We start from the raw sequence: 12,726 nt of genomic DNA on the forward strand, positions 1-12,726 counted from the left end.
AAGCGCCCCTGGCCGCCAAGAGCATGTTGCCAGTCACGAGAGATGTGCACGAGGTGGGTCAATGATTTTGAGCTCTGTCGGTAAAAATTGTGTATTTCTGTTTAATTATTCATTCTATGATCACATCCTAATTGTACATCGTATTTATGTCATTTGGAACATTTATGAGCTAATATTTTGTACAATGTTTGAGTTATTACAGTAAAGGACTTTTGCACGTCATGACAGAAGATAACTTAGATGTTAAAGTGACTTGCTCTCCTTGTAGAGCTGCTCACCGTGTCGAGCTGAGATATCCTGACCAGTATCTATTTTGTTTGATGCAGATCAAAACCACAAAAGACAGCAACGTGTCGTGGCCATTTGTTCGCAACGAACACAGATGGGTTACTCCCACAACCAAGCTGGACTTTTGCACGGCCATGTCGCGGTTACATTTATATACTGTCTTGACTGTATGGGAAAGGTAAATGAAATAACATACCACGAAGAGACCGTGGTGTTGTTCAGGGGCACCAGAAACAGGTTTGTCTGGTCCAAGACAACCCTACTGTCCTCCAGCAGCTGTCTGAGGTTGCTGTAGACACTGACGATGGACTGAGGGACGGGCGAGGTTTTCCCCTTTGTGTCCTTTGGCCCGTTGCGTGCTTGCTCAAATTCTTTGGCAAGCCTGAGGCAAACACACTCACTGACCCTGTTGACTTCAGGGTCCTGGGCTGCTTGGCCATGAGTCATGTATAGTCTGTGGGAGAGAAAGAGCATATGATCTGGACTGTGAACAAGGATGTAAAGCCGTGATGAACCACGTGACGATGTCAACAGGGATTGCAATAAAATAATATGAACTGTATTGAACCATGATAGCAGATTGTGGTCAAGCACCTTTCTGCCGCCTGCTGTCCAGGAGCAGAGCCACTCTGCTTCCTGGGCGCTCTCTACGGTCCTGCTGACACATGTGACTTTTTCCCAGAATTCTGGGTGTATCTAAACGGTGAAAGAGACATCCATATGCTTCATTAGATCCATGGAATGTATGTGTAATTATGGTGTACAAAACAATTACTAATTTGTACCTTGAAGGTGCCATGATCATGGCATGGAGAGCTGCATACAGGCGCACTATGTCAGCCTCCTCTTTGGCTGACAAGGCAGTGATGGTCTGCCTCCCATCCCACAACCCCTCTCGTGTCACTTGGGCTGGTCTGGAAAGTGATGAGTGCGAAAAAGAAAAACCAAGCAAATTAATGGTCACTCTTGTTCCTATTTATGTGAGCAATGCTGATTTTACATTCATTCATCTTATTCGTTTAACCACATTTATTTCAGGTAAGTATTGTGTTTTTGAGTAGGCTAAGGTGTTAGAGAAAATGTTACCTACCTCTGTGACGACGACTTCGGGATCAGTGTCACCCTCCACAGACTGGTCATAAGGACCAGTAGCCCCCTCCTCAGACATGTCTACAGTGACATCTGCATCATCTGCGTCCCACTCCTCCTCAAGCACCTGTGATGGGATTTCAGGGACATGCCATGGCGCAAGCAGGTCCCCTCTGTTGGTCTGGCCCAATAAATATTCCACCGCTATGCGCTCATCTGTAACCAGTATAAACACAAGATGAGAGAAGGACATACATACACACATCCATCTCCATAGCACAGTCTTTGCACCCAAGAAATCCAAAGTCTTACCAGTAGGTTTCCCAGGTGGGGGGAATTCTGCCACTAGATTACAACCACGGACACGCTGGCTTAAGCTGTTGAGGTGGGACATCGGGCGGACATCGAAGCTTCTAAGGGTCGAGGCCCCCTCGGCCCCGCCCATGTTCCACCTTGATAGCCCCTCCAGCATGTACATTTGCATATGTGTAGCATTGCACCGCCAGCCTAAGAAACAAAACACTTTCAGTCAACACCATTATTGTAAAGTGAATCCATATGAATACATAAGAGTGTTAAGTAATTGTGTTATTTTGAATAATTACAGTACATTCTCTGTCATAAGAGAAAAGAACATTCAAATATATATATATATATATATATATATATATATATATATATATATATATATATATATATATATATATATACAGTATGTCTTGAGGCAAATGTACTTGCAAAGAAAGCGCACTGGTGCCAGTGAAAACTCTCCAGGGAGGAGGACCCCCTACCACACCTAAGGATGTCTAGCTCTTTCCCGCCCTTTTGGAATGTCCCCACCTTTGTATACAGTGCAACACCTGGGGGGTCTTGGAAGCACTCCAGTTGTTTCTGCTGCATCTCCCAGATGTGGCGCATGCTGTCATGGCTCACCAAACACAGCCCTGTGGTGTCTGTGAGGTCCCACACTGATTCCAGCAGCCTTGAAATCATACGGCGCATCTCCTCCACTCCACGGGTCCTCCTCCTGCAGTGTTTCTTTAGTTCTCCTGGGTAGACGGTGGCCATAAGCTGTTCCTCAGTGGGAACATGTCCACTGTGGCTGCACTTCCAGTCCTCTCTCTTGGCCTCCTTCAGGCGTTGCACATCCTCCTGATCCCATTCAAAAACGCAGGATGACAGCTTGGTACAAAAGGTGCCATATAGAGGGTGGTGTTCTGTAGTGAGGCCACAGTTGAAGCGCTTCACAAAATGAAAACTGTCTGAGCGCACTGCAGACTTCCATGGGTGGAAGAGCTTGGTCACTGAAGACACATCTGTGAAAAACAACCATTGTTAATTAGGTAAAAAACCCCACATTGAATACAAATTGTTCTAACAATGTGTCTGTCTGTGCGTGTGTCTGTGTCTGTGTGTGCATGTGTGTTTCTGTGTTTGCGTGTGTGTCTGTGCGTGCGAGAGTGTGCTGGTGTGTGCGAGAGTGTGTTGGTGTGTGCGTGTGTTTCTGTCCGTGCGTGTCTGTCTGTGCGTGTGTGTTTCTGTGTTTGCGTGTGCGAGTGTGTGTCGGTGTGCGCGTGTCTGTTGTTGCATGTGTGTTTCTGTGTGTGTGTGTCTGTGTGCACATGTGTGTTTCTGTGTGTGTGTGTTTCTGTGTGTGTGTCTGTCTGTGCGAGTTTCTGTGTGTCTGTGCGTGTCGCTGTGTGTGCGTGTGTGTTTATGTGTGTGTGTGTTTCTGTCTGTGCGTGTCTGTGTCTGTCTGTGCATGTTTCTGTGTGTGCTTGTGTGTTTCTGTGTTTGTGTGTGTCTGTAAGCGTGTGTCTGTGTCTGTCTGTGCGTGTGTGTTTCTGTGTCTGTGTGTCTCTTTGTGTGTGTCGGTGTCTGTCTGTCTGTGTATGTGTGTGTCTGTGTCTGTCTGTGCGTGTTTCTGGGTGCGCTTGTGTGTTTCTGTGTGTGTTTGTGTCTGTACGCGTGTGTCTGTGTCTGTTTGTGCGTGTGTGTTTATGTGTTTGTGTCTGTTTCTGTGTGTGCATGTGTCTGTGTCTCTCTGTGTGTGTGTGTCTGTGTGTGCATGTGTCTTTCTGTGCGTGCGTGTGTTTATGCGTGTGCGTGTGTCTGTTTCTGTGCGTTTGTTTTTCTGTGTGTGTGTGCATCTGTGTCTGTCTGTGTGTTTCTGTGTGTACATGTCTGTCTGTTTGTGTGTGTGGGTCTGTGTCTTTCTGTGCGTTTGTTTTTCTGTGTGTGTGTGTGTGTGTGTGTGTGTGTGCGCGCATGTGTTTCTGTGTGTGCGTCTGTGTCTGTCTGTCTGCGTCTGTGTGTGCATGTTTCTGTGTATGCTTGTGTGTTTCTGTGTGTGTGTGTGTGCACGCGCGTGTGTGTGTCTGTGTCTGTTTGTGAGTGTGTGTGTGTTTATGTGTGTGTGTGTGCGTGTTTCTGTGTGTGTGTTTCTGTGTGTGCATGTGTGTGTCTGAGCGTGTGTGTTTCTGTGTGTGCGTGTCTGTGTGTGTCTGTCTGTGTGTGGGTGTTTCTGTGTGTGCATGTCTGTGTGTCTGTCTGTGCATGTGCATTTTTGTGTATGCGTGCGTGTTTTTGTGTGAGTGTGTTTCAGTGTGTGTGTGCATGTGTCTGTTTGTGCATGTGTGTTTCTGTGTGCGTATCTGTCTGTGCGTATTTCTGTGTTTGTGTGTGTGTGTGTCTGTGTGTGTGTGTGCGTGTGTGTCTGTGTGTGCGTGTTTCTGTGTGTGTGTGTCTGTGCCTGTTTATGCGTGTGTGTTTCTGTGTGTGTCTGTGTGTGCATGTGTGTGTAAGTGTGTCTGTCTGTGCGTGTCTGTGTTTCTGTGTGTGTGTCTCTGTGTGTGTCTCTGTGTGTGCGTCTCTGTGTCTGTATGTGTGTGTTTCTGTGTGTGTGCGTGTGTCTGTGTGCACGTCCGTTTGTGTGTCTGTTTGTGTGTGCGTGTGTGTTTCTGTCTGTGTGTGTGCATGTGCATTTCTGTGTGCGTGCATGTGTGTGTCTGTTTGTGTGTGTGCGTGTGTCTGTCTGTGCGTGTTTCTGTGTGTGTGTGTCTGTTTGTGTGTTTGTGTTTCTGTGTGTGTGTGTCTGTCTGTGCATGTGTGTTTCTGTGTGTGCGTGTCTGTTTGCTGTGTGTGCGTGTGTCTGTGTGTGCATGTGTGTTTCTGTGTTTGCGTGTATCTGGGTGTGCGAGAGTGTGTCGGTGTATGCGTGTGTGCTTCTGTGTGTGTAGCTGTGTGTGCGTGCGCGTGTTTCTGTGTGCGTGCGTGTGCTTCTGTGTGTGCGCATGTGTGTCTGTCTGTGTGTGTGTTTCTGTCTGTGCATGCGTGTGTGTCTGTGTGTGTGTGCGTGTGTCTGTGTCTGTGCGTGTTTCTCTGTGTGCGTGTCTGTCTGTGCATGTGTGTTTCTGTGTGTGCGTGTCTGTGTGTGTGTGTCTGGGCGTGTGTGTTTCTGTGTGTGTGTCTGTCTGTGCGTGTTTCTATGTTTGCGTGTGTGTGTCTGTGTGTGCGAGTGTGTGCCGGTGTGTGCGTGTGTGCATGTGTGTGCATGTGTGTCTGTGTGTGTTTCTATGTGTGCGCACGTGTGTTTCTGTGTGTGTGTGTGCGTTTCTGTGTGTGCGTGTCTGTGTGTGCGTGTGTCTGTGTCTGTCTGTGCATGTGTGTTTCTGTGTGTGCGTCTGTCTGTGCGTGTGTGTTTCTGTGTGTGTTGTTGCATGTGTTTCTGTGTGTGCGTGTCTGTGTGTGCGTGTCTGTGTGTGTTTATCTGTCTGTGCGCGTGTGTGTGTGCACGTGTATGTTTCTGTGTTTGTGTGCATGTCTGTGTCTATCTGTGCGTGTTCTGTGTGTGCGTGTGTGTCTGTGTGTGTTTCTGTGAGTGTTTCCATGTGTGCGCGCGTGTGTGTGTGGCTGTGTGTGCGTGCGCATGTGTCTGTTGTTCCATGTGTGTTTCTATGTGTGCGTGTGTGTTTGTGTATGTGCGTGTCTGTGTGTGTTTCTGTGTGTGTTTCTATGAGTGCGCGGGCGTGTGTCTGTGTGCGTGTCTGTGTCTGTCTGTGCGTGTGTGTTTCTGTGTGTGCGTGTCTGTGTGTGTCTATCTGTGCATGTTCTGTGTGTGCGTGTGTCTGTGTGTGTTTCTGTGTGTGTTTCTATGTGTGCGTGCGTGTGTGTTTCTGTGTGTGTGTCTGTCTGTACGTGTTTCTGTGTTTGCGTGTGTGTGTCTGTGTGTGCGAGTGTGTGTCGGTGTGTGCATGTGTGTTTCTGTGTGTGTTTCTATGTGTGCGCGCATGTGTTTCTGTGTGTGTGCGAGTGTCTGTCTGTGCGTGTGTGTTTCTGTGTGTGCGTGTCTGTGTGTGTGTGTGTGTGTGTGTGTGCATGTCTGTGTCTATCTGTGCATGTTCTGTGTGTGCCTGTGTGTGATTCTGTGTGTGTGTCTGTGTGTGTGTGGCTGTTTGTGCGTGTTTGTTTTTGTATGTGTGTGTGCGTGTATGTCTGTGTCTGTTGTTGCATGTGTGTTTCTGTGTGTGTGTGTGTGTGTGCGTGTGTGTTTCTGTATGTGCGTGTCTGTGTGTGTTTCTATGAGTGCGCGGGTGTGTGTCTGTGTGCGTGTCTGTGTCTGTCTGTACGTGTGTGTTTCTGTGTGTGCGTGTCTGTGTGTGCATGTGTCTGTGTCTGTCTGTGCATGTGTGTTTCTGTGTGTGTGTCTGTGTGTGTGTGTGTCTGTGCCTGTTTATGGGTGTGTGTTTCTGTGTGTGTCTGTGTGTGCATGTGTGTGTAAGTGTGTCTGTCTGTACGTGTCTGTGTGTTTCTGTGTGTGTGTCTCTGTGTGTGCGTCTCTGTGTCTGTATGTGTGTGTGTTTCTGTGTGTGTGTTTCTGTGTGTGTGCGTGTGTCTGTGTGCGCGTCCGTTTGTGTGTCTGTTTGTGTGCGCGTGTGTGTTTCTGTGTGTGTGTGCCTGTGTCTGTTGTTGCATGTGTGTTTCTGTGTGTGTGTGCGTGTGTCTGTGTGCACGTGTGTGTTTCTGTGTGTGTGTGTTTCTGTGTGTGTGTGTCTGTCTGTGCGTGTGTCTGTGTGTGCATGTGTGTTTCTGTGTTTGCGTGTGTGTCTGTGTGTGCGAGAGTGTGTTGGTGTGTGCGTGTGTGTGTTTCTGTGTGTGTGTGTGCGCGCATGTGTCTGTGTCTTTCTTTTTCTGTGTGTGTGTGCGTCTGTCTTTCTGGGTGTCTTTCTGTGCGTGCATGTCTGTGTGTGCGCGTGCGTCTGTGTCTGTCTGTGCGAGTTTCTGTGTGTCTGTGCGAGTTTCTGTGTGTCTGTGCGTGTGTGTTTATGTGTGTGTGTGTTTCTGTCTGTGCGTGTCTGTGTCTGTCTGTGCATGTTTCTGTGTTTCTGTGTTTGTGTGTGTCTGTAAGCGTGTGTCTGTGTCTGTCTGTGCGCGTGTGTTTCTGTGTCTGTGTGTCTCTTTGTGTGTGTCGGTGTCTGTCTGTCTGTGTATGTGTGTGTCTGTGTCTGTCTGTGCGAGTTTCTGTGTGTCTGTGCGTGTCTCTGTGTGTGCGTGTGTGTTTATGTGTGTGTGTGTTTCTGTCTGTGCGTGTCTGTGTCTGTCTGTGCATGTTTCTGTGTGTGCTTGTGTGTTTCTGTGTTTGTGTGTGTCTGTGCGCGTGTGTCTGTGTCTGTCTGTGCGTGTGTGTTTCTGTGTCTGTGTGTCTCTTTGTGTGTGTCGGTGTCTGTCTGTGTATGTGTGTGTCTGTGTCTGTCTGTGCGTGTTTCTGGGTGCGCTTGTGTGTTTCTGTGTGTGTTTGTGTCTGTACGCGTGTGTCTGTTTGTGCGTGTGTGTTTATGTGTTTGTGTCTGTTTCTGTGTGTGCATGTGTCTGTGTCTCTCTGTGTGTGTGTGTCTGTGTATGCATGTGTCTTTCTGTGCGTGCGTGTGTTTATGCGTGTGCGTGTGTCTGTCTGTTTCTGTGCGTTTGTTTTTCTGTGTGTGTGTGCATCTCTGTCTGTCTGTGTGTTTCTGTGTGTGCATGTCTGTCTGTTTGTGTGTGTGTGTCTGTCTGTTTGTGTGTGTGTGTCTGTCTGTCTGTTTGTGTGTGGGGGTCTGTGTCTTTCTGTGCGTTTGTTTTTCTGTGTGTGTGTGTGTGTGTGTGTGTGCGCATGTGTTTCTGTGTGTGCGTCTGTGTCTGTCTGTCTGCGTCTCTGTGTGTGCGTGTTTCTGTGTATGCTTGTGTGTTTCTGTGTGTGTGTGTGCACGCGCGTGTGTGTCTGTGTGTGACACACAGACAGCTGTGTGTGTCTGTGTCTGTTTGTGCGTGTGTGTCTGTTTGTGTGTATGTGTGAGAGAGAGAGACCCACCTGTCTGGGTGCAGCAGTCCCGATCGACAGATGACCGCAGGTTCAGTTTGGCCTACATTTTTATAAAGGGTGACGACGCCTTGGCACAACTCTTCCAACCCTGCACCTTCACCCGTCGTCAGAACAGAGTTCAGAACCTGGTCAAACTCGTTGCGGATGTTGGTCATCCACGCAGCACTGCCCCCTATTCCACCAGCCAGCTTCTTGGTGATCTGTAAACCAAATACAAGCACAAGAAGCAAACCAATTTCCTTTTGGTTTTTTTGTAATTATACATGTTGTATTTTATACATTTTTTGAGTGAGCAGAGATTGCGTTAGGTTTGGTGGCAGTACTGTTACCTTTTGTGGTCATGGCATAATGAATGCTGAATAGTGGAAGCGCACCCTTTCACTGACGCGCTTACCTCTGTGTCTCTTCTCCCTGCCTCCGTGCTGACTCGAACTCCCCCTGCCTCCCTGCCTCCATGTCTCCTCTCCTTGTGTCCGTGTTTCCTCTCCCTGCCTCCGTGTCGACTTGGACTCGCCCTGCTTCCGTCTCAACTCCTCCTGCCTCACTGGACCCAGCACCTGATGCCAGATCTGCTGGCTGGGGGGAGTACAAAAAGAGGGAAATAAAGCTTTCTTTAATTGTCTCTTTTTGTACTTTACTAATCAATTAGTAAATCATTTCACCTACCTTGTGGAACCCACAGGTACACTGAAGGCTTCTCCCAAACAGATCCTTAGCATGGCTCTGCAGGGGCAAGCATCAATCCTCTCTAAGGCCTTTTTCCATTTCTTGGCCCCTGGCCGTTTACCAGCTGAAAAGTGGAATTTGTCCTGGGCATACTTCAAGCAGATGTCCCTCCAGGAACTATCTGGCTTTCCTGTCTTAGTCATCTGCAAACATTAAATATCAAACAGTTTAATGTCGAGCTTGGCCATACATGTATAGACAGACGGAGGGGAGGAAATTCTACATGTTTTGCAGGCTTTATTTATATAATTTCTCAAACAAGGAAAACGTAGCAAAGTTACAGTGCTTTGGAGGGTCATGGTTTGCCCTCTGTACAAAGACAAAGCAATCACAGCCCTTGTGGTAAATAATAATAACCAATGTCGCTACACGTGAATAAATGATCACATGAATTAGCCATGTGTGCATTGTGTAGCGTAGCGGTGTGAATAGACCATATAAAATAGCTATGTGCGCATTTTGTAGATTATGCTATGTTGACCTTATGTAACCTCATTAACTCCACAGCCACCTACCTTGGGTCGTCCTCGCGCCCCCTATGTAAATTCGTACATCTGTATTGAAGGACTTGCGAGAAAACAATGAAACTTGGGACGATTATTTCACGTCTTTTCCCGCGAAATCAGCAGAGTTTATACGAAAAATAAACCAATAAATAATACTACTACTGGAACTAAGTTTAAACTTAGAACATTCCCCCTTTCCTGTCCTCTTAGAGTTTATTTCCCCCTCCTTTCTTTTTTATTACTTAACTTTTTATTTATTTTATTTGTACATGTTGTACGATAAAATGTTTGAATAGTAATCACAGTTCTTTATACACTGCTGGATGTATACACTTTTTCTTTAAATTTATTAAAAAAAAATAAAATAAAAAAAAAAGGGGGGGGGAAGGGAGAAAAAGAAAAGGAGAGAAGAGGAGGGAAATGTCCATTATATTATTGTTTTCTTATCTATTATCTTTTCAGCATTGTTTACACTGACTTCAGCACTTATTGCAAGGTGTATCATCGCTTACATTTTCGTGTTTTTTGTGAGATTCGAACAGGCAGCTTCCCAAAGTAACACAGCGCTTCTGACATTCCTAAGGCCTATTAGGTGCTAGTAAAACCAAACTAATTTAACAGTGTATGCAGATAACTCTGCCATCATATGTCCCCTCACTTTTTAATAAACTCAATTATTTGAGAGAGTAGCTCAGTGCAGCAACAAGTGAATAAAACTAATTCTAAACTGAGCAAAGAGTGATGGGTTTTGTGAATAAATGTAATTAAAATAGTAGTAAAATTATCCTGGAAGTAATTCTGGCTTCAAGTTATTCAGTGTATGACACTCACTGTCCTGTTTTTAAACAGGAAATTAAATAAAAACGTGAAAGCTGTTCTTGACTCCAATAAAATGATCAAAACTTTAATGTAACATTGTACCACACAGTAAGAAAGCAAAGAAAAATGACAAACCACGTATGAACAGACAGGACGAGAAGAACGAGGGAGAGAGGAGAGAGAAGAGACAGAGAGATATCTATGACATTTTTCGTCAGGACCGGCCCTGTCGTTTCGGCTCAAATTTGACCAAATTTTCAAAATGCTCAAAACTGGCTGGAAACGTCCCCAAACAACCTCAGACCACCCCAGATGGCCATAATGGAGCATCTTTTGTCATTTGAAGGCAGTTTGGGGCCGAAAGCTGACATGGCCAAAATTGACATTTTTCGTCAGGACCGGCCCTGTCGTTTCGGCTCAAATTTGACCAAATTTTCAAAATGCTAAAAAACTGGCTGGGAACGTCCCCAAACAACCTCAGACCACCACAGATGGCCATATTAGAGCATCTTTTGTCATTTGAAGGCAGTTTGGGGCCGAAAGCTGACATGGCCAAAAATGACATTTTTCGTCAGGACCGGCCCCATCGTTTCGGCTCAAATTTGACCAAATTTTCAAAATGCTTAAGAGCTGTAAAACAAATCCTTTAAACAAAATTAAATAAATGATTAAATAACAATAATAAAAGTATAACCATGTAATATAACAATATAGAATAACATAATAACAATATAATGTATCAATATCATAATATATAACAATAATATTATAACAACAATAATAACAATAATCATCATCATCAAGATGAAGCTGAAACAATAAAACTACTGTAAACTAGGGATGTAACAATTCAGTGTAGACTACATAAAGAAATAACAGTTGTTTTAAGACTTAGTTCTAAAGAGGAAAAAGTAGCACAGTAACAGTTTTAGCTGTTTAACCTCCACAAAACTTCGCAATAAATATCCTACCGTGAGATGTATATAGTGAAAACATCGCACCAAGAGATTTGGATATTGTTACGTTCCTAATCGTGAGCCTCCCCACCATATCGTGAGCTTTCCCATGACATCGCAATAAATAAGGTACCGTGAGGTTCATACCGTGACGATATCATATCGTGAGGCTTTGAAATCACCCCTACTGTAAACTGTTCCTCCAGTCTTCCAGGGACAGTCCTGAGGCTGGACAGTACCACCGCCCCTTCACCTGGGTGTGTCCAGTTCTTTTGCTTTTGTCCTGGCCACACTGCATGCAGGTGTAGTGGTACTGCTCTTTTGATAGCCTCTTCTTTGGCGGTTCCCCTCTTGACACTAGCTCCTCATCCTCCTGGGCAGCTTTATTCAGCCTCCAGGCACGTTGCCTTGGCTGAGATGGAAGGCACGCTGGAGGAGGTTGCTGCAGTGGAGGAGCATCAGGACATGGAAGAGCTTGCTGCCATGGAGCATAAATAAATGCGGAGTGCAAATATGAGGGAGCGGGCAGAAATGGAGGAGGATGTTGAAACTGAGGAACTGGCCAAGACTGTGGAGGGAAAACGGGAGGTGGAACTGGTGGACTGATCCCAGGTTGCTTGTTAGCTGCCAGAGTGTGCTGGCGGGGGAAAGCTTCTCCCTCACAGTTTTCTGGCTCCTCAAAGGTCATAACATCATGTGCACATTGGGAGAGAAAGAGGATATGGTCTGGACTGTGAACAAGGATGTAAAGCCGTGATGAACCACGTTACGATGTCAAAAGGGATTGAAATAAAATAATATGAACTGTATTGAACCAAGATGATAGCAAATTGTGGTCAAGCACCTTTCTGCCACCTGCTGGACAGGAGCAGAGCCACTTGGCTTCCTGGGTGCTCTCTACGGTCCTGCTGACACATGTGACTTTTTCCCAGCCTTCTGGGTGTATTTAAACGGTGGAAGAGACATCCATATGCTTCATTAGTTCCATGGAATGTATGTGTAATTATGGTGTACAAAATAATTACTATTTTGTACCTTGAAGGTGCCTTGATCATGGCATGGAGAGCTGCATACAGGCGCACTATGTCAGCCTCCTCCTTGGCTGACAAAGCAGTGATGGTCTGCCTCCCATCCCACAACCCCTCTCGTGTCACTTGGGCTGGTCTGAAAAGTGATGAGTGAGGAAAAAAAAACAAGCAAATTAATGGTCACTCTTGTTTCTATTTATGTGAGCAATGCTGATTTTACATTCATTCATCTTATTCATTTAACCACATTTATTTTAGGTAAGTATTGTGCTTTTTGAGTAGGCTTAAGGTGTTACAGAAAGTGTTACTGACCTCTGTGACGACGATTTCGGGATCAGTGTCACCCTCCACCGACTGGTCATAAGGATCAGTAGCCCCCTCCTCAGACATGTCTACAGTGACATCTGCCTCATCTGCCTCCTCCTCCTCCTGAAGCACCTGTGATGGGATTTCAGGGACATGCAATGGCGCAAGCAGGTCCGCTCTGTTGGTCTGGCCCAGTAAATATTCCACCGCCATGCGCTCATCTGTAACCTACGGGGCCACGATTTAATATCTTTTTTCGCGTACGTGATCGGGATGTCATCGGGCGGGCTCCGTAGTAACCAGTATAAACACAAGGTGAGAAAAGGACATACATACAAGTCTTACCAGTAGAGGTTTCCCGGGTGGGGTGAATTCTGCCACTAGATTATAACCATGGACACGCTGTCTTAAGATGATGAGGTGGGACATCAGGGACATCGAAGCTTCTAAGGGTCGAGGCCCCCTCCACAGCTACTGCCTCCTTGGCCCGGCCCATGTTCCACACTCTAACAAATTTCTGTAGTTTCTACAGTAACTTTTACAACTGCTTCTTGCTTTCACAAATTACATGTCATAACTGTAGATTGCAATGCATTGTGGGACAAAAAAAAATACAGTTAGTAAGAACTTTTTCTACAACAGCCTGTTGT

General features: G+C 46.0%; 1 protein-coding gene across 6 annotated transcripts; it reads right to left on the minus strand.

The window, feature by feature from the left end:
- Window positions 1-502: 502 nt before the first annotated feature.
- On the minus strand, window positions 503-11,908 carry LOC129409990 (uncharacterized). 6 transcript variants are annotated; one of them, XM_055156879.1, is made up of 10 exons: window positions 8,402-8,899; window positions 8,130-8,311; window positions 7,724-7,935; window positions 2,519-2,693; window positions 2,169-2,324; window positions 1,690-1,884; window positions 1,379-1,593; window positions 1,074-1,202; window positions 883-984; window positions 503-742 (listed from the first exon to the last, which is right to left on the minus strand). In XM_055156879.1, the coding sequence occupies exons 4-8, from the start codon at window positions 2,577-2,579 to the stop codon at window positions 1,125-1,127; spliced, it is 705 nt and encodes a 234-aa protein (XP_055012854.1). In that variant the 5' UTR covers window positions 2,580-2,693; window positions 7,724-7,935; window positions 8,130-8,311; window positions 8,402-8,899; the 3' UTR covers window positions 503-742; window positions 883-984; window positions 1,074-1,124. The 6 variants fall into 6 exon arrangements, with proteins under 6 accessions (XP_055012854.1, XP_055012856.1, XP_055012851.1 ...); XM_055156881.1 differs by having other exon boundaries at window positions 2,238-2,324; window positions 8,402-8,896; XM_055156876.1 differs by having other exon boundaries at window positions 2,169-2,693; window positions 8,402-8,897.
- Window positions 11,909-12,726: the final 818 nt, after the last annotated feature.

Source organism: Boleophthalmus pectinirostris, unplaced genomic scaffold (genome assembly GCF_026225935.1).
Source record: "Boleophthalmus pectinirostris isolate CB_2022bp ecotype Guang Dong unplaced genomic scaffold, ASM2622593v1 HiC_scaffold_2051, whole genome shotgun sequence".
NCBI classification, from domain to species: domain Eukaryota; kingdom Metazoa; phylum Chordata; class Actinopteri; order Gobiiformes; family Gobiidae; genus Boleophthalmus; species Boleophthalmus pectinirostris.

Bases quoted from the DNA above. Each gene is read 5' to 3' on its own strand.
- LOC129409990 (XM_055156878.1), bottom strand. From the start codon at position 2,445: ATGGCCACCGTCTACCCAGGAGAACTAAAGAAACACTGCAGGAGGAGG. The intron at 1,885-2,168 runs GTAGGGGGTCCT...TTTGTTTCTTAG, and splicing joins GCTAGACATCCTTAGGTGTG to GCTGGCGGTGCAATGCTACA. The intron at 1,203-1,378 runs GTAGGTAACATT...ATCACTTTCCAG, and splicing joins CCGAAGTCGTCGTCACAGAG to ACCAGCCCAAGTGACACGAG.